The 22526-nt window shown below is 40.3% G+C and overlaps 5 protein-coding genes across 7 annotated transcripts; 3 read left to right on the top strand and 2 right to left on the bottom strand.

Moving 5' to 3' along the window:
* Positions 1 to 1886: 1886 nt before the first annotated feature.
* Positions 1887 to 3330, top strand: LOC129755484 (60S ribosomal protein L44). The gene is made up of 3 exons (XM_055752002.1): positions 1887 to 1966; positions 2217 to 2390; positions 3033 to 3330. Exons 1-3 carry the CDS (start codon positions 1964 to 1966, stop codon positions 3168 to 3170), a joined length of 315 nt encoding a protein of 104 aa, XP_055607977.1. The 5' UTR covers positions 1887 to 1963; the 3' UTR covers positions 3171 to 3330.
* A 45-nt stretch (positions 3331 to 3375) lies between these two features.
* Positions 3376 to 3972, bottom strand: LOC129753530 (follicle cell protein 3C-1-like). The gene has a single exon (XM_055749353.1). The coding sequence runs from the start codon at positions 3970 to 3972 to the stop codon at positions 3376 to 3378; it is 597 nt and encodes a 198-aa protein (XP_055605328.1).
* Positions 3973 to 4363: 391 nt separating this feature from the next.
* LOC129755482 (armadillo repeat-containing protein 7-like) lies at positions 4364 to 5439 on the bottom strand. 2 transcript variants are annotated; one of them, XM_055752001.1, is made up of 3 exons: positions 5391 to 5439; positions 5209 to 5332; positions 4364 to 5143 (listed from the first exon to the last, which is right to left on the bottom strand). In XM_055752001.1, exons 2-3 carry the CDS (start codon positions 5321 to 5323, stop codon positions 4698 to 4700), a joined length of 561 nt encoding a protein of 186 aa, XP_055607976.1. In that variant the 5' UTR covers positions 5324 to 5332; positions 5391 to 5439; the 3' UTR covers positions 4364 to 4697. The 2 variants fall into 2 exon arrangements, with proteins under 2 accessions (XP_055607976.1, XP_055607975.1); XM_055752000.1 differs by having other exon boundaries at positions 5209 to 5412.
* A 2449-nt stretch (positions 5440 to 7888) lies between these two features.
* On the top strand, positions 7889 to 13156 carry LOC129755480 (GRIP and coiled-coil domain-containing protein 2-like). 2 transcript variants are annotated; one of them, XR_008739266.1, is made up of 7 exons: positions 7889 to 8071; positions 8230 to 8341; positions 8455 to 10805; positions 10867 to 12588; positions 12648 to 12756; positions 12822 to 12984; positions 13083 to 13101. XR_008739266.1 is itself a non-coding variant. In XM_055751995.1 (6 exons), the coding sequence occupies exons 1-6, from the start codon at positions 8039 to 8041 to the stop codon at positions 12866 to 12868; spliced, it is 4374 nt and encodes a 1457-aa protein (XP_055607970.1). In that variant the 5' UTR covers positions 7889 to 8038; the 3' UTR covers positions 12869 to 13156. The 2 variants fall into 2 exon arrangements, 1 of the variants encoding a protein (XP_055607970.1); XM_055751995.1 differs by having other exon boundaries at positions 12822 to 13156.
* Positions 13157 to 16464: 3308 nt separating this feature from the next.
* LOC129753529 (uncharacterized) lies at positions 16465 to 19182 on the top strand. The gene has a single exon (XM_055749352.1). It carries the CDS (start codon positions 16465 to 16467, stop codon positions 19180 to 19182), a length of 2718 nt encoding a protein of 905 aa, XP_055605327.1.
* The last annotated feature ends 3344 nt before the right edge of the window (positions 19183 to 22526 follow it).

Raw genomic sequence — 22526 nt, 5'->3', positions numbered from 1 at the left:
AGTCCACACAGGAGAAACAACAACAAAAAATACTACAATAAAGGTGGTAAAGTGGGGAGGAGATGAGCAATTTGCATCTCTCTGTCTTTCTCAGTGCGCAAACGAACCTCGCAGCAAAGCTGTTGAGTTCCCAATCTCGTGCGGTGAGCTTTATCTTAATTTTTATATGCTTAACTCGACTCCTTGCGGTTTTTTTTCTTGTTTTGTTTGTCCGATTCTTCCTTCATCATGTGGAATCATATTGTGAGGAGGAGGAGCAAGAGGATCGCAAAAAAGACCCTTTTAACAACCATCACCGGGAAAGATCCCAGGCTCCAGGAGATTACGGACCCATATGGACCGCCGCTGAAGCCTCTTGCCATAGCCTATCGTTACGCATTACGGTCGTAATCCGAAAGCCAAAGCAGCAGGGAAAAAGTGACAGGACGAGCGAGTGATGCTGGGTCGTTTTACACCCCACTTTAAAGCGTTCAGTTCATGTAGAAGCATACCGCATCATTTATGTCGATTTGATTGCGAAATATTATCATTTCACTTTTACCTTTTCAACAGTAGATAAATCTGATACTCGAACCGTAAACTGATAACGGTTGAGATCTTGGAAATGGGTTTTTTTTTTTGTGCCGTTATCATAAATAAATAAACATGTTGTGGTGACCGCATTTTGATGGTTTGTTCTCGAAGCTGCCCTTTCGTCATACCAGGATTCCAGAGTTCTTCCATCTACTTAGAAAGACTTAAGATCTTAATTTGTAAAGATGGAACTTCAAAAAAGTCATAAGAATCAAAATAATCAACTATGTCCCAAATATATTCGGTGTACTTTTGTCTACCGAATCGGTTCGCATTTGTTATGCAAACTCTCATCAAGTATTGAATTGTGAGTGGTATACCTTCATCATTCCCAAGGGGATAGTTTACAGATTTTTTTTGAACATTTTTGAATGATATTTAATTTTGTAGCCTACGTGCAGGCGCTTTATATTGTGCGCCTCGGATTGCGATTTTTTATGCATACATTTAGGCGTTTTTGTTGCTGTGCTTCAAAAATTAAATGCATTCCTCCGCTCGGCCGGCTGCATCTTTCAACCTCCCAAGAAAATTTGAATATTGGATTGATGAATATTATTATTGATGATTCCAAAACTGCTAATCAAAGTGAAGAACATATATATGGGATTTGTGATTGATAACAAAAAAAAAATCGTGCAGTAATAAATTATCACGCGTTTACGGTTGAAATTGTTCCAATCTGAACAGATCTTCACTGAAAATTTCTGATACAAGTTTATTTGAACTTGAGACGATTCGAATGCTCAACAAAAAAGTATAAAGTAGGTAGATATATTCTTGTTTATTAAATCCAAAGCCTTCAACTCCCTAGTGAAATACCTCAAAATATTGCAGTAATTTTTTGAAGGCTTACAAAAGTTGAGAGGATTTTCATTATTGTTTTGAAATGTAATGAAAATCCATGTATGAAGGTAATAATAAAAACATAAGGCTGCGAATTGTCTTTCGCTCTCGCAGCATTCGTCAACTTCTTGCTTCCAAATATTGTAAGTGAACACAAATATGTTTATATTTTATATCGCAGCAGATTCGACCCAAATTATACCTCTTTTTTATGGGAATTTAACCCATTAAGGTGACAAAAGAAGAAATTGATATTTGTTCCAGCCTGATAAACTTGAAATAATGTTCATTCGCCTATAATAAAAATTTCTCCAACAAAGTTCCCAGTGTGCTGTCAGTTTCAAATCGAAGCTAAATAAAAGTGTTGACTGACAGGTGTCAGCACCAGCTCAACTAGTTTTGAAAGCAAAAGCGATACAAAAAGTTTTCTTCCCAAACAAACGAAACCGGAAACGGCCGGTCACTGACAGCTGTTCGATTGCGCTTTGACAGTTGTCATTTCCTGCGCTCTCTTTTCGTTTGTGACTGAATCGACGAGAACATCAAAATGGTACGTGGTGCAGTGAATTTTGACGAATTTGGTGTTTTGTTAGGATTGGTTGTCGGTTAAACGGATTCGAATCGCTTCCTTTACGAAACTTTAATATTGTTTTATGAAGAATGAAACCGTTAAACGACGGAAAAATGTTAAAACCAGTCGACAATGTTTTGTTTATATCCCGGACACCAATTGCCAATCATGAGGTTATGATCATCCGTGAATTCAGTACTAATGGCCGGTGTTTCCGCCTCCGTTTTAGGTCAACGTTCCCAAGCAGCGTCGTACCTACTGCAAGAAGTGCAAGGTGCACCGGGTTCACAAAGTGACCCAGTACAAGAAGTCCAAGGAACGGACCGCGTCCCAGGGTCGTCGCCGTTACGATCGTAAACAGAAGGGTTTCGGTGGTCAAACCAAGCCCATCTTCAGGAAGAAGGTAAGTCGGAGAACGTTCAATCGTTACTTTACTCAGACGACTTAAATTATTTTGGTATTCCATAAAACAGTGTCATAATGAATAACCAGCAAATTTAATTATTATTCGATTTTTTTTTGCTAACAGTCGGTATTTTCCTTAACCTGAACTAGTTCATTGTAACTGATAGGCTACGTAAGTTAATAAGCCAAAAATGATCATTTTACCCATTTAGGTATTTAAATCCACAGTTAAAAATAAAAGTTATGATTCTATTTTATTTTGTTGCTGAAGACCTTAAATCAGGCGAAAAAATTAAAATACCCTTCATTTTTATTGAATCCTTGTAGGTACTTCAGTTTTTGGTGATGGCGTTTCTTCCATTTTTAAATTCCTGAGTCCTAAATAAAATTTTCATCTCAAAAATTGTAAAATTTTCTTTTTGGATTAATACCTAGTCAAGTAATGTATTTTGGAGATTCACAGTTCCTTTATTGTTTTACAAGAAACTAGGTATTCCAGAAAGTATGTTGAAATTCAGAAGGAGAAATATTCGACAAAAATCTCTGGTTTTCATGCTAATGCATTTTTAGTAACGCGTCAACGCTAAAACAAGTCGCACCTCTTGCATTTATGCTAAAAAGATTTTTCTTCTCCTTCCAGGCCAAGACCACCAAGAAAATCGTGCTGCGTATGGAATGTGTGGACTGCAAATACCGCAAGCAAACGCCCCTGAAGCGTTGCAAACATTTCGAACTCGGAGGCGACAAGAAGCGAAAGGGACAGATGATTCAGTTCTAAGCTGTGTGTAGGCCCTGTGGAGCACCTACCTATGTTTATTACACATTAGGTTACAACAAAACAACTCGTAACTCAAAACCGAAAGCTTAACGGAATCCGGTTGGTACAGTTTTAATAAACAGATGGAAACCGCATCAAACGGTTTTCGGAAGTAATCGAATGTGTCGGAAAACTACAACATTCTTCTGTATCACAAATTCCTTTATTAATATTCTTCGTTGGATTCGTGTGTTCCGTTTCGGGTTAGCAGCGATTGCCTTAGGAGCGTTGCCATTTTGCTACACCGAACCGGACGGTCGTTCTGGCAGCAAAATTCCCGACCCGCCGATAGGTTGCTGTTGATCCAGCGGGGCGAACAATTCTGGTAAAACAGGTAAGCTCGTTCCCGGAAGCAATCCCTACCGATGGTGCCGCAAATCAGGGCTGGCGAGTTCGGCAGATGCTTCATGATGGTGTCTAAACATCGACTCGAGCACTGTTTGTTCCCTGTAGACGTGCATGGGTAGTTTTGCATCAGCTCAACCTGGATGGCTGGATTCCCACGAGGTGGCTCGGTACGATTATGTCGATTGAATTGACCGGTTAGGAAGATTGCACAACTACAAGGTAGATGTTCCTCGTTCTTCGTCGGTGATGAAGTACTCTGAACCAGTTGGCTTTCATTTACATCTGTTGGGACCTGTTTGGTTTTACGGGACCTCATTCTCTTTTGGGCACTTGAGCTAACGATGATCGATTCTATTAACATTAACACCACAATCACTTTAATGATTATTACAACGGCACGAATTTTGAAACCCATCTTTCACTATGTGTGACTGACGGTAATGTAACGAGAACTCGTACTGCAAGCTGCGATGTAACTTGGTTGTTAACTTAACAAAATGCTGATTCTATGCCACAGATGGGCAGTTTGTTTTGGGTAAAATTTTTACGCTGACATAAAAGTTTCGTGTTTTGGATTTATTTCAATGCCACTAGCAGACAGATTTGTTTTTACTGGCAAAGGTCATTCTCCATGTTATTTAAGACTAAATGTAAGTCATAAGAAGCATTTATGTATTCGTTTGGACTTTTCTTTTTCTTAAGTTATAACAAATCGGATTTTATACTAAACATTGAAACAATTTATTTCAAACGTTTCAGTTCTAAAAATAAATTTACCATTAGCTATTTAACTTTTCTTTCGAATATCAAATAGTTTTGCGGTTCCCTCGAAAACAACATCCCCCGCCTGGACACATTCGTATGATAAACTTACTATTTTTCGCATTTCTCCTATTTTTACCTCAAACCGCACTTCCTCATTCAACCGACATCGATTCGGAAAACGAAATTCCTGCCCAGTAACAACGAATCCCGGAAAGTTAGTCCCGATTATGCCGGCAGTTGTTGCGTTCAACAGGGCTCCATTCACAAACGATTGTTCTGAATCAGGCAAACTATGGATGGGATTCCGATCCCCGGTAAACTCGGCAAATCGAACCAGATCTTCTTGCCGGAATGTTCGACTCAAACTGAAAAACATTACCGGTTACAATCTTGTTGTTGCGAAGCACGCTGATGAGCCGCATTATCTTCTAACAAAACGGTAGCCAAGTTTGAACAAATCTTGTGTTCTGATGTTCTCAAACCTTCGAGCGTTTTCAGGAATTCTTTATCCTCAATCAGATTTTGATTCAAAAGAATTAACGTTGTTAAAACGTGACCTATCAAACCGTGATTGTTTTTGTGTTTGATTACCAGCAAGCTTAGGTGCTTCGGTAGCCCACTTTGCAGAAAGTAATCCTTAATTTGCGGATCTAGGCAAATGTTACAGATTCCTGCTGCAGCATGGTTCAGCAACTGGGTGTCATACGCTTCGCTCAAGATTTCCACAAATAACTCGTGTGCTTTGGCTTGTTTCAGGTAGCCCCAGTTGATAGGATCGTAGGCAAAATTCGCCAAATTAGCTGTAACTTGTTGTTGAGCCTCTGAAAAATTGTTGATGTTAGATATTTTTTTATTCCACATTTTAAAAAAAGATTTTAAAACTTACCGAGATTGCCGGAGATGTTTTCGTAATACTCGTCGACCAAAAGTGAGATGAATTTACGCCTGTCAATTCCCTCCTTGGGTGTCCTTTTCTTCAGCTGCTCTTCGGAGGAAAACATGCCACTTTACTACGAAATAAGAAACGAAAATTACTATTATTATTAATTTCAATTTTACCGGCTTTACAAAAACGATTGATTTTTCATTATCAAAACATATTGATTCTCGCTTCATTCGTTTTTCGTAATTTTTGGACGGACGTAATTTTTATAGCATCATTCTCCTTTTTATAGAATGTTGTTCATATGAGGAATCAAATTTGAAAAGAATCTATTCCAAACAGCAAACAAAATGGAAAATTCTTGATTGCCGAATAATTTTAAATTTTGAGATAATAATTTATTTTTTTTAATGAATTGAGAATTTTTGAGTTTTGAAAAGTGAAAATAAAATATAGAATTTGCAATTTTGAAAATTTCAGAATTTGTTCATAATTATATGAATTTAGTATTTAAGGATTTTATTATTAAAATTACAGAATTTATTTTCTTTTTAAGAATTTTACTATTTGAAAATATTTTAGTTTTAGAATTTAATTATTTTGAATTTTTTTTTTTTTGAAAATTTAAGAATTTTTAGTATTAGAATTTTACTTTTTCAGAATTGTACAATTTGATAGTTTCTGATACTTTTTGTATGTATGTATGTATGTATGTATGTATGTATGTATGTATGTAGTTAAACCCACCAGTGGAGGTCTTTCGACGCGAGTCGGTACGGGAAGTCTCGATCGCACGTTCAAATATTGTCCATGCTTAACTCACCAACAATATTCGCAGTGCAACCAAGGGGTCCGTTACCACTGGTTTGGGATAGGTTAGACTCACCAAACTCTCTTCCGACTGTTCGAAACAAATTTAGAATTATGAAAAGGAACCATAGTATCCTTCTCATGATTCCATATTTGTCGAGATACTCCGGCTGACTTGAACCCGCCAGTTTTTCGTTCGCTTGGTGACCTATCCAACCCCCACGAATCCCCTTGAATAGAGTTAAGCTATTTTATATATGTGAAAACAATACATTTTAAACATCTTGCCTTTTTACCATATAAATATAAATACATTTTAAACATCTTACCATTTTACCATTTGAAAAGGATACTTATCTTCAAACCATATATTTAAAAGGTTTGACTGGTCACAGCATGCCGAAATTGCTATATCGATCGTCCAAACATATTTTTTTCCTACACCAGCATTATGTTCACCAGTTTATTTTGAGAATAACACTCAAAATAGTATAGCAATTTTAATGTTCATGCTTCCAACTTGATGTCTTCATTAAGTAGCATCCAAGGATTTGGACTTTAAAAAACCCTTTTCACTAAATGTGCAAAAATGCAGCCACAACCTATCGTTTCATTCATCCGTTTTTGGGGAGCAGGAATCCTGCAGGATACGAATTTTAACCAGGTGAACATGGAGTAACTAATTTATAAGCCTTGCCCATGGATCTGATTTCCGTGATTCCCGAAACACTCTCAGCACTTTTCACAAAATTCCAATGGTATTCACTTAAATCACTTTATTTTGAAATATAAGATTTTGATTTTTCAGAGCAAAATTCGGAGCAAACAAAAAACACGTGCTCTTCGTTTGACAGCCGCCTACTCTTCCAGTTTCTGATACTTTTTATGTAAAAAATAATTCTAACATTTTTCATTTGAAAATTGAATTATCAAGGTTTGTGATTTCATTCTTTTGATTTTTTTTTACTTACTGATATCAATCAATTCTGGAATTTCTAATTTATGTTTTAGAAATCATGATTCAAACATCCCAAATTCTATATGCTTCCGGATTTTTTTTCTGTTCCAAACAAAATTGGTTTGGCGAAAAATTATATTTTAAATGTCGCAGCTCACCATTGAATACGTTTTTTTTTTCGGAAGACAAAGTTGTTGCATTCGGCTGCTTAGGGAATACCAAAAAAACCTTTCGATTGAAAATTTAACTTTCACACGTATTTCGGAACCTTGCATGGACTTCGAAGTCTGAGAGATCTGTTCAGTTTTTTCGATTGATAGAAGTGAATAGAATTTTTTTTTTGACTACGAACGACTGCTGAATTTCACAGGTACTTTTCAATAAAATTGCAGAAACAATAAAAGTAATATGGAACCTTTAACTCGCTTATCTGATAGCGTTCATCAAAGACAACATCGTATAAGAGATAACATTTAGATTTGCTGGTACCTGAGACAGGAATTTCGGAAACATGCCGCTCTATAATTTGTTGATATACCGAACATATGTTCATTATTTTGTCAGTTAATTGGGAATCTGAGCTACCCATTCAGGTAATTTTATTTTCTTAAGAATACCTGAATGTTGAAAGCAGGCGATTGAAAAAAAAAGTTTCAACAATCGACAAAAATATTCTCAATTTTGATGATTTTAGATGCATTGGTTATATTTGTTTTGAGCATTGTTTGCGCAAAATCAACAAAATTCAAATTGATTTTCAGTTTTTTTATATGAGTTGTTTTAGTTCTGGTAAAAGCTGTAAAATCAATTTTCAAAACAGCTGTTATGTGGCATCCCTGCAATTTAGTTTGCCATAAAACGAGAACGTCAACATTCGCAGTCTCGCCATAAAAAGTGCATCCTTCACGAGTGGAAAAATTTGCAATTTATTTCTGCTGCTGCAAATAAAAAGTAAATTTCCAGTATTTACACGGACACAACGCGTATAAAATTGTTAAATAATGATGTGTTAAGAGTGTTTAAACATAATAAACGTAAAATCCAGAGGAAAACATAATTCGTGCCATGGATACAAGCCAATCAACATCGGCAGAGCATGTAAGTTGCTGAAATTAGCGGAAGAGGCTACGAAATTGATCTGGTGACCTCATAAAAATAAACAGTGATTCGAGATGATGTCAACGTGTTCGATTCGTGCCTGATGGCTTTACACTTGATGATACAACATTTATTTGGAATATGATTATCTGTTGCAGGACTCTGCCACGAAAAAAGCCAGCCCCTTCGACAATCTCACCCGAGATGATTTGGTCAAAAAATGTCGGGGACTGCTCGGAATAGCCCAAAAGGCCAAACAAGCCAAAGATGGTAAGCTTTCGAAAAGACCATCAAATAAGATGATTTTTCTTTTTTTAGAAATTCATAAAAAACATTTTGATTCGAGTGCAAAACTAACTCCCTGTTATGTTATTCCATTTTAGAGGCCCAAGAAGAAATCAAACAACTGAAGGATCAGTTGAATCAGGCTGCGGCGCAAAAAACAGCGGACAAAGACTGCCTCCGAGCAATGCAGGAAGTTGTGGATTCTTTAACAGAGCAAAAACTTCAATCGGCGATGCGGGTTGATGAGCTTCAAAAATCGACCGTCCAATTGCGCAGTGAGTTAGAAAAATTGTCAGACGAAAATGAGGCTTTCCAGCGACAAATCAAACGAGCAACCGAGGAAAACGAGGAGTTACTGGGAAATTTGTCACACATCGAGCAAAAGTTGAAGGATTCAGAACAGGACCCTGCGAAAGCCAAAGGTGAGGTTTCTGGAAAGGAAGAAAAGCTTATTCGTAAGCTGAAGTTGTACAAAAATAAGGTACAGGAGATTTCTGCTAAACTTATGTTGCTGAAATCCGATCGTAAGATTCTGATGAAAACCGTTAAGGAATACTCAGAGCAAGTTCCTAAATGGCAGAAAGAATTGATGAATGCTTCCGGTATTGTGTTCAAAAAAACACAACAACTGGAGATCGAGAATCAAAAGCTGCAACAGCAGGTTGAAGAGTTAAATAAACTCAATGAGAAACCGAGTGTTGAAGAAGGAGCTTATGCTGAACTGCATAGTAAAGTCTCCGAACAGGAAGCAATCATAAATCAGCTTAACGAACAGCTTTCTGGTATTGCTGAAAAAGACGAGCACATTTCGATCCAACTGAACCAAATTCGACAACTTGAGAGTGAAGCTGATGAATACAAGAAACGTTTGGATCAATATGCAGAAGAAAAAGATAACGCCAACAACAGTTTGAATGCGTGTAAATTAACTTTGGAAGAACTGCAAAAAGCTTCAGCTCTGAAAGTGTCAGATTTGGAGAACAAACTTCATTCAGAAGTTAAACAAAAAGAGTCTCACTTAAAAGATCTTCAACGACTTCAAGAAGACTTAGAGAAATCTGTCCAAGAAAATGAGAAACTTCAAGCGGCCGCCAAAAAATCCGACAGTAATCCTGCAATGGAAGAACTGCAGAAGCGATACCGAGAATTAGAACATGCTAAGCTTACCTTAGAACATGAAAAACGAACGCTTATTGAAAAAATCAAAACCATACAAGCTAGTACGGTTTTGGCGGAGCTCCAAACTCACCTAGATCAGCTACAGCAACGTTGTAGCAGCCAAACAGAAGAGCTGGACATAAAACGAAAAGAACTATCGGATCTGGAGAATGCAAACAACCAGTTACAATCACAGCTTGAGGAACTGCACGAAAATTACAAAACTGAAGCAGCCACAAAAGATTCTCAACTTTCGGATTTAGAGAAAAAACTTGCGAATGAACGCGAAGAAAATGAAAAATTGCATCAAAGTTTACAAGCCGCTTCAATTTCGGAAGAACTGCAAAATGAACTACGTACCAAAAGTAATCGGTTATCCGAATTGGAGCTAAGTCTGCAAACCGAGCGGGACAAAATTGTCACGTTCGAAAGCAAGATCGACAGCTTTGAAAGCTCCTTCCAACAGTTGGGAGTTCAAAACCAAGATTTGAAACAGAAATTGACCCAATCCATTTTCGATCAGGAAAAGCTTCAGAAAAAACTGATGGAAACTAGCTCGGCCCTTGAAACGCTCCAGGGTCACTACAATATGCTAACCTCGGAAAACCAACAACTCCATTCTGCTTACTCGCAATTGTCTCAAGACCACAGCACCTGTAACGAAGACATCAACACCTTGCGCTCTAAACTGGAACTTACAAAGCTAGAAAATAGCGAACTACTTTCCGAGCTGAAAGAAATCAACGAAATATTGAAGGAACGCGGCGGAGTGATTTCATTGCAGCTTTCTAAAATATCGGATCTTGAATCCCAAAAGCAAACTCTACAGCAAAAACTAAACGAACTGGACTGTCCGGATATAGCGCAACTGCGACTCCGCAACCAGGAACTGGAGCAGCAGCTTTCCGAAAAGGAAACGGAATTGGGCCAGCTTAGAGCCAGTGTCGGGGATCGAAGCTTCGATGGACAAAGCGATGTGATGTCCACTTCCACCATATCACGGTTGGAGGAAGCCGGTCGGATGCGAGATCTGGAAGATAGTTTCGAAGAGAAGTACAACAAGCTGCGGGCCCTGGCAGTGAGGCTGAAGAAAAAAGTTTCCGAACAAACGCTGACGCTTCAGCAGTACGAAAAGGAAAGAGAATCCAAGGCAGTGGCTGGAGGTAAAAACTTGCAGTCCCTGCAGGCAGAGTATGATAAGCTGCTGGACCAACTAGAAGGGGAACGTCAACGAAATGAAACTCTGGAGGCGGAACTGAAGTGTGCTAAAACGTCAGCGGATTCGGGAAAGGTAAATTTATTTTTTTTTTGGTACATAATTCATTGTCACAAATATCTCGTTAAATTCACAGACTCTGGAAGATGCTAGCGCACACCAACGAGAACAGGAGCTTAGCCTAAAGCGTGAAAAGGAAGCTTTTAATTTGGTTAAGAAGGAAATCGAAGCCGAAAACCAGAAGCTTAAAAACGCACTCAAAGCTAAAGAAAAGCAATTCACTGACGAGTTGGAATCCCAGAAGGAACTAAAAGCAGAGTTGGAAAAGCTCCGTCTCGCAGCCAAAAAGGCTAACGTGCTTAATTTGGAAATGGAAGCATACGAAAAGTCATTGGCTGAACTGAACCGCAAACTGGAAGCCAAGAAGGAACAGGTCAAGGAACTCGAGGGCAACTTGGAAGCGCAAGAAGGAACGACTAAAAGTTTAAAAAGTCAAATCGCTCTTCTAGAGCAAAGTTTATCTGGCGAAAGGAGTCATTCGCAGGAGCTGAAGAAGAATGTTGATTTGCAACAAGAGAAACTGCGGGTCAGTGAACATCAGAGAGGTGAGCTGAATGTGGAGCTAGCTCAACTAAAGGTTGATTTCGAGAGAATCAAAATCGAAATGGAGACTGGTAAGGTAGAGTTGAATGAGGCTATCACAGAAAAAGAGAAATCCTGTGGAGTATTTGAAGCTGAGAAAAGTAAAATATTGAAACAGGTCTACAGTTTAGAGAGTGAATTAAGCAGTCTTAAGGAAACCCTGGCTGAGAAAGAACAGGAACTGGAAGATAACAAAGCAGAATTTGCGAGCTACAAAATTAGAGCTCAATCTGTGCTAAGGCAGAATCAAAGCAAAGACAATAGTAGGGAACAGGAACTTATGGAAGAAGTGGAAACAGTTCGTAAAACTTTAGAAGTGACACAGAGCAAATTTCAAACCTTTAGTCAACAACTGATGGACGCCAACAAAAGTTGCGAAGAGCTGAAGGCAGACAAAGTGCGTCTGCAGGCTCGTTGCAAAGAGCTACACGAACTGCTCGAAGTAGGTAGACTGCAAAACGAGACCCTTATGGAAGAGATTCGAGGGTCGAATCTTAACCACCAGGAAGCATTGAAAACACAGCGTCTGCAAAATGAAACTTTGGTTAATTGTTACAAAAAACAGCTGGAAGATATGCAGGAAAAGCACACGCAAGAACTCAAAGAACTTCAAAGCCAGATCAAGCAACAACAGCCGCGCGATGTGATGGACTCGACAGATTCCAAAAACAACAATTTCCAACCGGGATTGTTAGGTCCTATTCCCAAGGGTCAACACATATCCGACGAGCAAAAAATAAGTCTGCTCCTGATGGAACGCGAAGAATGTGAGGGTTCGGAAAGTACCAGCTCCCAGAATGGAGCAACTGGCGGCACACATCGGAAAATTTCCAACTCTAGTCACCATCAACAGCTACGCTCTCAGCGGTCAAACCGGGATCTGATTCCGCTGGATGAACTGCTCAATTCATCGTTTGACGATGGTTCCAGTGTACTATACGGTGACGGTGTTGATGATGAAAATAACTCCCCATCCCAGCTAGTGGGTCGAACGGTTTCACCTACGGTTGAGCTGCAGCAAACTAGAGGACTCCTAACGAAACAGGAGAGCCGGGTACGTCATTTGACGGCTCTGTTGGCCGAAGCCGAACAGGATCTGGCCAAGCTGACTCAGCTGAACGAGCTGCTTAAAGAAGAAGTTCGTAGACATGAGCGAGCAATCGAGCGTGAAAAGCATGTACATAATTCGGAATATTTGAAGAATGTGATATTCAAGGTAATTCGAGAATTCCTATACGTAAAAAGAAGATGTTAATTGTTTTTTTCATCTTGCAGTTCTTAACATTGAACAGTGGGGACGAAAGATCGCATTTGGTTCCTGTCTTGAACACGATTCTCAGGCTTAGTCCGGAAGAAACGCAAAAACTGAATAATGTGGCAAGAGGTATGAAGCTTCGAAAGTTAGATTTTACCAATTTTCTTTAAATTTATGTTTTTCCCTTATAATAGGAACCGAGAGCGGAGGACGTGGCTGGACCGGTATTCTATGGAACTAGCATACTTAAAAGTATTAACGAATGTAGGTGGAACGTGACCATTCGATTTCCAACTAAGATTTGCACGAAAGAGTAGAACGTGCTCAGATTAATTTTCAACCGTTGTTGATAGAAAGGTATAAATCTAAACACTAGTTCAAACAAATTCTCGTATAAATTTATTAAGAAGTGTAGAGAGGGTTTGTAAATAAATATATTTTCTTTATCACTTCAGATTGGGCATTAGACTTCAATTTTTCCAATACCAATAATATAGTAGGTAGTTCATATGACACCGGAAGAGTGAGATGTACGTGAATGTTAAATTAAAACTATTAGAAAAGATTTTAAATTCACTTTGTGTTTTATCATTGACAGAGAAAGCATTGTCTTCGTACCGAAAAGCATCCTTAAAAACGAACATGTTACTACAACAGGATCCGAAAATGACAATGTGATGGCTAAGGAGGAGAGTCGATCAAGCTTTTACTTTGTTGGTAAGTGAATTATCATTTTTATAATAGTTTTTCGATTCGACAGAACCTTGAAATAATTGAAAGATGGTCAAAGTACTGTTCAAGGAAAAAAGTCACATAATAACTTACATGATCAAATGCAAAAAAAAATCTAAATGCTTAGGTGCCTTAATTACATTACCTTCACCTCAATCATGATAAAAAATGTGTTTGTCTCCAGCTTGCTGTACGAACCCTGTATAATTTTCACATTTGGAACTATCAGAAAGTAGATCGTAGAACTTAACATGATTTTTTTCCAAATAATAGGTAAAGGCATGTGTATTCTTAGTTCCTTTAAAGGGTGCTCACGTTGAAATTGCCACACTATAAATTTGCTCTAACTTTTTTACCGTTGGGTAGAATTTACTGAAAATTTGGGTGGATTTAGTTCATATTGCATTGTTTACATCCTGCAAGTTTTAATTGTAATTGTAATTTGTAATTTTATTAACTTTAACGCAGCCTGTCGGTTACAATTAACTATTAGTTCATCAGGTTAAGAAAATTTTAAAGTCCTGTGATCAAAACTCGAGGAAATTGAGTTGAAAGAACAGCTCGTGCGTTATAAAATCCTGCGCATTCATCACGAGAACAAGGATCTCTCGCATCGTTCCATCGCTAAATCGTTGGGAATCGCGAATTCCATGGTGTCGTCCAGAAGTGAAGGAATAAGTATTCCGTACAACGCCAAAAATCACAACCGCGTAGTTGAAGCCTTCAACCGAAACCCGAACGCTTCCGTTCGGGATGTGGCTAAGAGGCTGCACCTAAGCCGAAGTTTTGTCCAGAAGGCCAAAACTAAGGCTGGGCTTCGAACGTTCATGGTACAAAAGGCCCCTAATCTCGACGAGAAGCAGAACAAGTCCGCCAACACCCGTGCCAGGAAATTGTACCTCAACATGCTGACGAAAGTTGACTGCTGCATCATGGATGACGAAACATATGTGAAGGCCGACTTCAAACAGATCCCCGCAACCTGTTTTTCACGGCCAAGGATAAGTTCAGCGTTCCAGAGCATGTCCGCACTCAGAAGATGTCCAAATTTGCGAAAAAATGAAAGAGTGCCTCCAGAAGCGGCTGCTTCCTCTCCTGAAGACCCACAACGTCCCAACAATCTTCTGACCGGATTTGGCCTCATGGGTTTACATGCAAAAAACGGTTGATTCACAGGTTGTGCAGAACCTTATGGCCGGGGTTAAGACCAAGGTGAGGGCATTTGCGTATGGACTGTAAATAAAAAACGAGTAAAATGGTAAAATGAAGTTCAATAGTTATTTTTCAATCCCTGCAAATTTGATGGCAATCGGATGAAAACACGAATTTTGCGAATCAATCTTGTTTGTGGCAATTTCATCGTGGACACCCTTTATTTCTTGCTTTCTTTGCTTTTTAATATTGCAGGAGGAGGTAAGAAAACATTATAAGTGAAAATATGCATGTTAAAATGCGCTCGTAGAAATTCAATGTGCTATCAATTCTTAACTTATTGGTTATTCAAGTGTTTATCTTGATCGTATTTAAATAGTAATGTGTTGGCTCCTGAAAACCTGAATTTTGAACGGTAACAGCTGTTAGAATTCAGCGAAAGAAAGATAATCAGTGATACAATGATGGCAAAGAAACTAAATTTCAGCAGTCCTTTAAATCTAAACGTTTTGAAACTCTAAACTTTCATAAAAAATTGATTGAATCTTGATCCTATCCTAATATTTAAAACATCAACAAGACTAGTGATCGATACTACACCGATCAGGAAATCTGAATTGTTTCTGTTTGTAATATGTGTCCTCTATGTTCACTTGACACTGTAATCAATTTGTTCGAAAACATCAATATCTGTACATGTACCCTAGAATAACATTAACTCTCTCGCAACACCAAACATAACGCCGAGAGAGTTCTCACATAATAGTGTAGTAAGCCATTTTAGATATAAGTTAGAATAGAATATAACGTTGAATTAGAAGCACGAAATTTCACTTCGTTCCTAATAAATTAATAAGTTTAAGTCCAACTAAGCGACTTTCTCTAGTGAATCCGAAATCGGGCTGAAAGTAATTGTGGCATATAATCGATCATCGTACATACTGAGTGATGCTAACTCGTTAATCAACCCGAAACTGTGAAAACAAATTCTCTCCCCCGTGGGTGAATCAGCTGTGTGCTAAGTGGAGACGACTTACCTGGACATTCTTGCTGCTGGTGGATGCCGTCGACGAGAGACGGGAAGAAATACCCCGAAATCCGAACCCCCCCCATCGGCCGAGCCCGAACATTTGGTCCTTCGAGCCGGATTCGAGGACAGGAAGCTCATCTGGACCAGCAGAGGAATCATCAATCGCCATCTTCCGAGCGCCATAGCAGTTGTGGTTTGTACGAAATCAACACCAAGGTAGGCCAGCTTTGTGATTTTCTCACTTTGAAACACTATTGTGGCCTATTTTCACTTGGCCAACGGAATATTCCGCAAATTTTGCGCTCTAAACTAACCGACACGAATAGTTCATCACTTGATTGATGATTTGTTGTCGAATCAAAACAAACTGAGAATTACACTACAGTACAAGTATTTTGCAACACAGTACAGCGCAAAACTTTTGCAACAAGGAAAAATTTAATAACTTTTTAAACAAAATTGCATTTTTTGGCCAAAAGTCGATTCAAGGCGGAAGTGCAAGTGCATTGAGGGTGGTGCACTCTACAGTGTCGTTCAAAAATACACCGACACTTGAAAAATTGAAAGTTTTTTTGGAAAAATTGGAATTCACTTCCAGTGGTCTCTGAGACACTGTGAAGCATTGCTGATACGCATTGGGGCAAGTGGCCAGACAACAGTACCGTACAAAGGTATAGCGACACTGGTGGATTTTTGGAAAATTTCAAAATCGCTTTACCTGTTAATTTTGAGGCGATTGTAGCATTGCTGGGTGGCGTTTATACAAGTTGCTGACTACAGTACCGTCCAAAAAGATAGCAACTCGAATAAAATAAGAATATTTTGGAGATTTTTATTTACAAATCGCATCCGAAAAGTCAATCGTTGGTGGCATTTACGGTCTTTATTGGTACAATTACGTGTGATTTGAGTGGTGTTGAGTGATGACTAGCAAGGCGGAGAAAAAGTTAGCAGCGGACCTTCTAACGAGACGACGAGCGTGTGCCGAACGAGATGTGGTGGAGAAGTTCGTAGCGGATTTCACCTATGAACGGGATTGTTGTCAGGTTGCGGTACGTTTAGAGGCGCTCAACAAGTGCAACGAACTCTTCTTGAACGTGCAGAACGACATCGAGATGGGTGACAGCGAAGAACGGTTCGAGACACATCTGGAGTTCCGGGCGGATTTCGAGGATCGATTTTGCAGAGCGAAAGGTTTTTTGCTGTCTAAACTGGAAAACAGGGAGCATCTTCTGAGTTCGACGATCATGCACGCATCGACTTCTCATAGCATGTCTTCCAGTTTCCATCATCGGTTGCCGAAAATCGATCTACCGAAGTTTAGCGGGGATGAATCGCGATGGATATCATTCCGCGACAATTTCATTTCGATTATTCACTGCAACGAGGACATACCGATTGTCAACAAGCTGCAGTACCTGTTACAGTCGCTTGAAGGAGAAGCCAAGAAACCGTTCGAGTCGGTGGATATCCAAGCCGATAATTATTCGTCGACGTGGGACGCGCTTAAGAAGCGTTACGATAACAAGCGATTCCTCAGAAAGGAGCTGTTTCGAGGCCTGTACAACCTTCCACCGATCCAGTATGAGTCAGCCCAAGACCTCAACACACTGGTTGATGATTTCCAGCGACACGTTAAGGCTCTGGGGAAGTTAGGCGAACCGATCGAGCATTGGGACACTCCGCTCATCTTCATCCTGTCAAACAAGTTGGATTCGGCGACGATTCGTGCATGGGAGCAAGATACTCGACAGAAGGACGAGGTGAAATACGACGAGCTCATCGAGTTTCTCATCCACCAGGTCCGGATGTTGAAATCCGTGGACAGCGATCTCCAGCATCGTTCCTCAGTGCCCACCGTTTCCAAGGTGGCCGGACAAATCACGAAGAAACCAGTTCCCATCCGATCTGTCGTGAACACAGCTACGTCCGAAACTCAATCCAGTACTTCGCCATGCCACTGTTGTTTGAGAACACATCCGCTTCACCAATGTCCAGCATTTTCGAACCTGTCAAGCTCCCAACGGCGAGAGTTTGTGACACAGCACAGTCTTTGCTGGAATTGCTTTCGCGCAAACCACCGGGCAACATCCTGCAAATCTAAGTTTCTGTGCAGGATTTGTCAAGCAAAACACCACACCATGTTGCACGACCACCAAATATCACATCTAGAGCAACTCTCTACTGAGGAACCACATCCCGTACAAGCGAATCCAGGCCCCAGTAGATTGCTTAGCCCCCCAACAGTAAATCTTTCCGTGCATTCTGATTCAACCGTTCTCTTGGAGACAGTCTCGCTGTTAGTAGTCGACCGATACGGCAGAAAGATCCAAGCACGAGCTCTACTTGATTCTGCAGCGATGTCAAATTTCATCACCAAGAAGCTGGCGAACGAGCTCGCCACCCGTCAAAGCCCCGTGGACATCGCAGTTGCCGGAATTGGAGAGTCAGTCAAGCGTATCAAGCACAAGTTAGCTGCCAAGATCATATCCAGGAACAGCGACTTCTCCACCACACTCGATTTCCTCGTCATGAAGAAACCAACATCATATCTCCCCACATCCCCGATCGCTTCAACTGCCTGGAGAATGCCGAAGGTTCCATTGGCGGATCCTCAGTTCAACGTTCCAGCAACAATCGACATGATCATCGGTGGAGAATGTTACCATGAGTTTCACACAGGCGTACGCCACTCCCTTGGTAACGGTCTCCCGTTTTTGGTGGACACCCTCTTTGGCTGGACAGTTTCTGGCAAAGTGGATTCCAGCTCCACCACCGCACCGCGAGCGTGCTTCCTCTCCACCGTTGATCAAACCCGAGAAACGATCCCTGGGGAGTTCCGGCCAATGGACACCACCGATGGGAGCCAAAGGATGGACGTTGAACCCTCCACCACTCAAATCCACAAAAAAGGATGCATCGCCCGCCATTCCCGGTCCAATAATCCCAAAACCACCCTTGGAGATTCGAACACGAAGGCCACACAACGAAACTCCACCAGAAATGCACACCACAAAATCCCTGGAAGTCACGTTCAACCCGGAAAAAAGCACGACATCGATCCTGTTGACAACAATCCACACTGCTATCGGCCACATCACCCGGTGCTCAAGGAAGCCAGCAAAACCACCAATGAACGCGTGGTATTCGACGCATCCTGTGAGCCCAATTCAGGGTACGCGCTCAACGATACGCTGCTCGTCGGTCCCGTCGCTCAACAAAGTCGACTGTCTAACACTCCTTCAAGCGCCGCTAAGGTCAACGATGAACGAGAAGACGCTGCCTGTGGATCCTGCTGCTACGTTGCCCCTTTGGTCAAGCAGCCGTCTGTTACCTGTCTGGAGTTATGCGCACCTGTTCTGCCAGAGGAGGATACTGATGGGCTCAGTAGGAGTCGCGTTCCGGAAGTGCACATCACAGCTAGTGAACTGTCCAGGAATCTACATTCCTCCAACTTTCCCGAAAACCCTGGTTGGTATTACGACCATGCATGGCAATCCTCATCCTTGGAAAGCTGGCCTTATTCCGTCGCCTCGCGGCTTCATCCAGGTCGAGATGGAGTCATTAAGCCAGCCAAGCGAGATTGTCATCTAACTCACCGCCAGCAGTCAACAGGTCAACGCGACAACCCCGACAACTAGAAAGCTACAAAGACCGGTAGAGCACGCCGAACGTGCTCAACGCGCTATTGGAGCGCTAACAGGTGATTAGCGTTCCTATCATTCCATCCATATCGTTCGATCTACCGGGTCTTTGTTGCTTACAGTTCCTTAGACGTCCTTTTGTACCCGCCATCATCGAGATCCTTCTACAAAGACCGGCAGAGCACGCCGAATGTGACTCACTGCGCATGTCGAGCGCTAATAGGTGATTAGCGTTCCAAGTTGTCACATTTTCTTGTTCGATCTACCGGTTCTTTGTCGATTGCAGATCCTCTCCTACAACTATCCAACATTTTCATCGAGTATTCGTCAAAATATACCAAGCCACCACAACGCAGAATCGTCCAAGATCGGTAGAGCACGCCGAACGTTGCTCAACGCGCTTACGGAGCGCTAACAGGTGATTAGCGTTCCTATATTATTATCCTTCGCCGTTCGATCTACCGGGTCTTTTCTCGATTCCAGAATGCCCATTGTACATCATAGCCAATTCCCCACGCCCACTTCGAGAATGGTCAACTCTATCTACGGCGTTAGCAGATTCTGCAAAGATCGGTAGAGCACGCCGAACGTGTCTCAACGCGCTGAAGGAGCGCTACCAGGTGATTAGCGTTCCTATAACTTTATCATACTCCGTTCGATCTACCGGGTCCCATTATCGTTCACAGCTTCTGCACCAGTTCCAACGCTGAGACAAAGCAGGTTCTTCGATGTGCGACGTGCCCAGTGCGAGGTGCCTTTCTGACCAAATCGAGAAGAATGCAGCAGCCTATCGGACGCAAAGATGGTTGAAACAGCTGTTTCAAGGTGGCCGGAATGATCGATACTACACCGATCAGGAAATCTGAATTGTTTCTGTTTGTAATATGTGTCCTCTATGTTCACTTGACACTGTAATCAATTTGTTCGAAAACATCAATATCTGTACATGTACCCTAGAATAACATTAACTCTCTCGCAACACCAAACATAACGCCGAGAGAGTTCTCACATAATAGTGTAGTAAGCCATTTTAGATATAAGTTAGAATAGAATATAACGTTGAATTAGAAGCACGAAATTTCACTTCGTTCCTAATAAATTAATAAGTTTAAGTCCAACTAAGCGACTTTCTCTAGTGAATCCGAAATCGGGCTGAAAGTAATTGTGGCATATAATCGATCATCGTACATACTGAGTGATGCTAACTCGTTAATCAACCCGAAACTGTGAAAACAAATTCTCTCCCCCGTGGGTGAATCAGCTGTGTGCTAAAGCTTAGTTCTTTTAGAAATGGGACAGTTACGAATGCGTGTATCTCGAATACTATTCGTTTGATCTAAATACTTTATATGAAGGAAATGAAGGTAATCTTATGGTAATTCATGAAAAAATTTGAAAAAAATAAATATCGTTTTTTGTAGGAAAAAAATCTACTTTATTCTTGGTACCTCCCATCGGACGGCGCATACTTTTTTCATTCATGATATTGATCAGTTTTTCCAACTTATACTTCATCTAATCTGAATTTTAGATTGCTACATTCACCTCCTTCAATTTCTGCAACTTGTCGGTTCAGTACTTCTCTTTTAAAAGAAACTGAGGGCAATTTAGTGGATACATCTGTTTCAAAATTAACAAAACTTGATTATTTTTGAGCCACTTTAAAGCGTTTTTAATGCAAATTCTGTTGGCAAAATCTGATAATAACGAAGTGAAACCATCATAAAATGAACTTGAAGTATAATCGGTTAGTATAGATCGGAGGTTGCAAAGTGTACATACAAAGTTACTCTTTTTGGGATTAAAAAAAACAGCGAAAACTAAAATTTTCGTTTTGAAAATTGTGATTTTTTTCCACAGGAGCAGAATTTTGGCAAATCATTTTATTTTATACAAAACAACTAGCAAATACATTCTTTGATATACTCGGGACCTTGCAGCGAGCAGACATGGTATAGGATTCAAAAGCTGGATTGGTTAGAAATAGGGTTTTTCATCAGCTTTGTCGTTCGTCTAAAATCATCTGTCTCAGTATCGGCTATACAGCTTACGAGCTCTGGAACTAGCAAAAAACTGTTGTTTGAGGTTGGGTTTGAATGACTCATTACTAGGCACTTTCAGCTTATCCGAGAAATTTTTTTTGGACATCTCAGCGATCCACCCTTAGTTATTCGCTTATTCTAAATTAAGAAAGCTGGTATGAGACTTGACTTTCCAGATTACCTTTAACCGTAGCTACCGATCATGTGCTTCACTCCAATACTTGATTTGATCTTTGTGGGCATTTTTGACAGTGTTTACATACATTTCCACCACTCATACACAATAACTCTTTGAATAATCAACGGTTTTGTAAGCCATCAATTTGATAATGATGGATTTTTAGGGAAACTGTGCAAATTATTTTTTTTTATTTTCTCTTGCATCGTAAATATATAAAAAACGCGTAAATTTAAAATTTTGAAAAAAATAGGTCAGATAGTACTTTTTACAGGCAGCAAAATGCTGTCAAAATTTTGAATGTACGATTACTAGTAAACGAGCTATTAGCAAATGAAAGTGTCCCATTTCTAAAAGAACTAAGCTTTAAGTGGAGACGACTTACCTGGACATTCTTGCTGCTGGTGGATGCCGTCGACGAGAGACGGGAAGAAATACCCCGAAATCCGAACCCCCCCCATCGGCCGAGCCCGAACAACTAGGTTCAAGAATTTTAAAATTAAATTTAAGAATAGTAATTCAACGTTCTCGAAGATTTAACGACCACGAATAACCTATTTTCGATTCGTAATCACCATATCAACTGATCCCCTTCAAACGAACGCCTCTGAACTAGAGAGTCGTGAAAGCGCAGTAGTGAAATCAAATTCACACCAGGCGAGCGAAATTCATTCGCCTCAACGGATCCGAGAAGCAACATTTTCATCTTCTCGTTTGTTAATCGCAAACCAACGAACGGTAGCCTCTTCATGGCCTCAGATTTTCCCCCTTTTTGACGACCTCAGGATACTGGCTCCACCAATCAGACACTCCCAGGAAATAATCGATACCGACTCGGTTCCAGTCGGCAGTCAAAGAATGGGATTGGATTGTTATTGATGCTTTCATAAAATGAAAAGACTGATAATTAAAAAAATTACAAAATTCAAATTTCATATTATAGCTGGGAATGATTTATACTCATAAACGTTTTGAAGAAAACAATATTAACAGATAAAGCTGCACGTTGATGGCACGTTTCGTATCATGCTTTCGCAGCTCTAGCAGCTGAGAGTGGATGAAAGTTCATCGGACGGTACACAGGAAGTGGTGGAAATGAATGGTGATTGAGGAAAAAGGAT

This window comes from Uranotaenia lowii, chromosome 3 (assembly GCF_029784155.1).
Source record: "Uranotaenia lowii strain MFRU-FL chromosome 3, ASM2978415v1, whole genome shotgun sequence".
NCBI classification, from domain to species: Eukaryota; Metazoa; Arthropoda; class Insecta; order Diptera; family Culicidae; genus Uranotaenia; species Uranotaenia lowii.
Note: the sequence above shows the minus strand (reverse complement) of the source record. Positions and strands in the feature narration are given on the sequence as shown.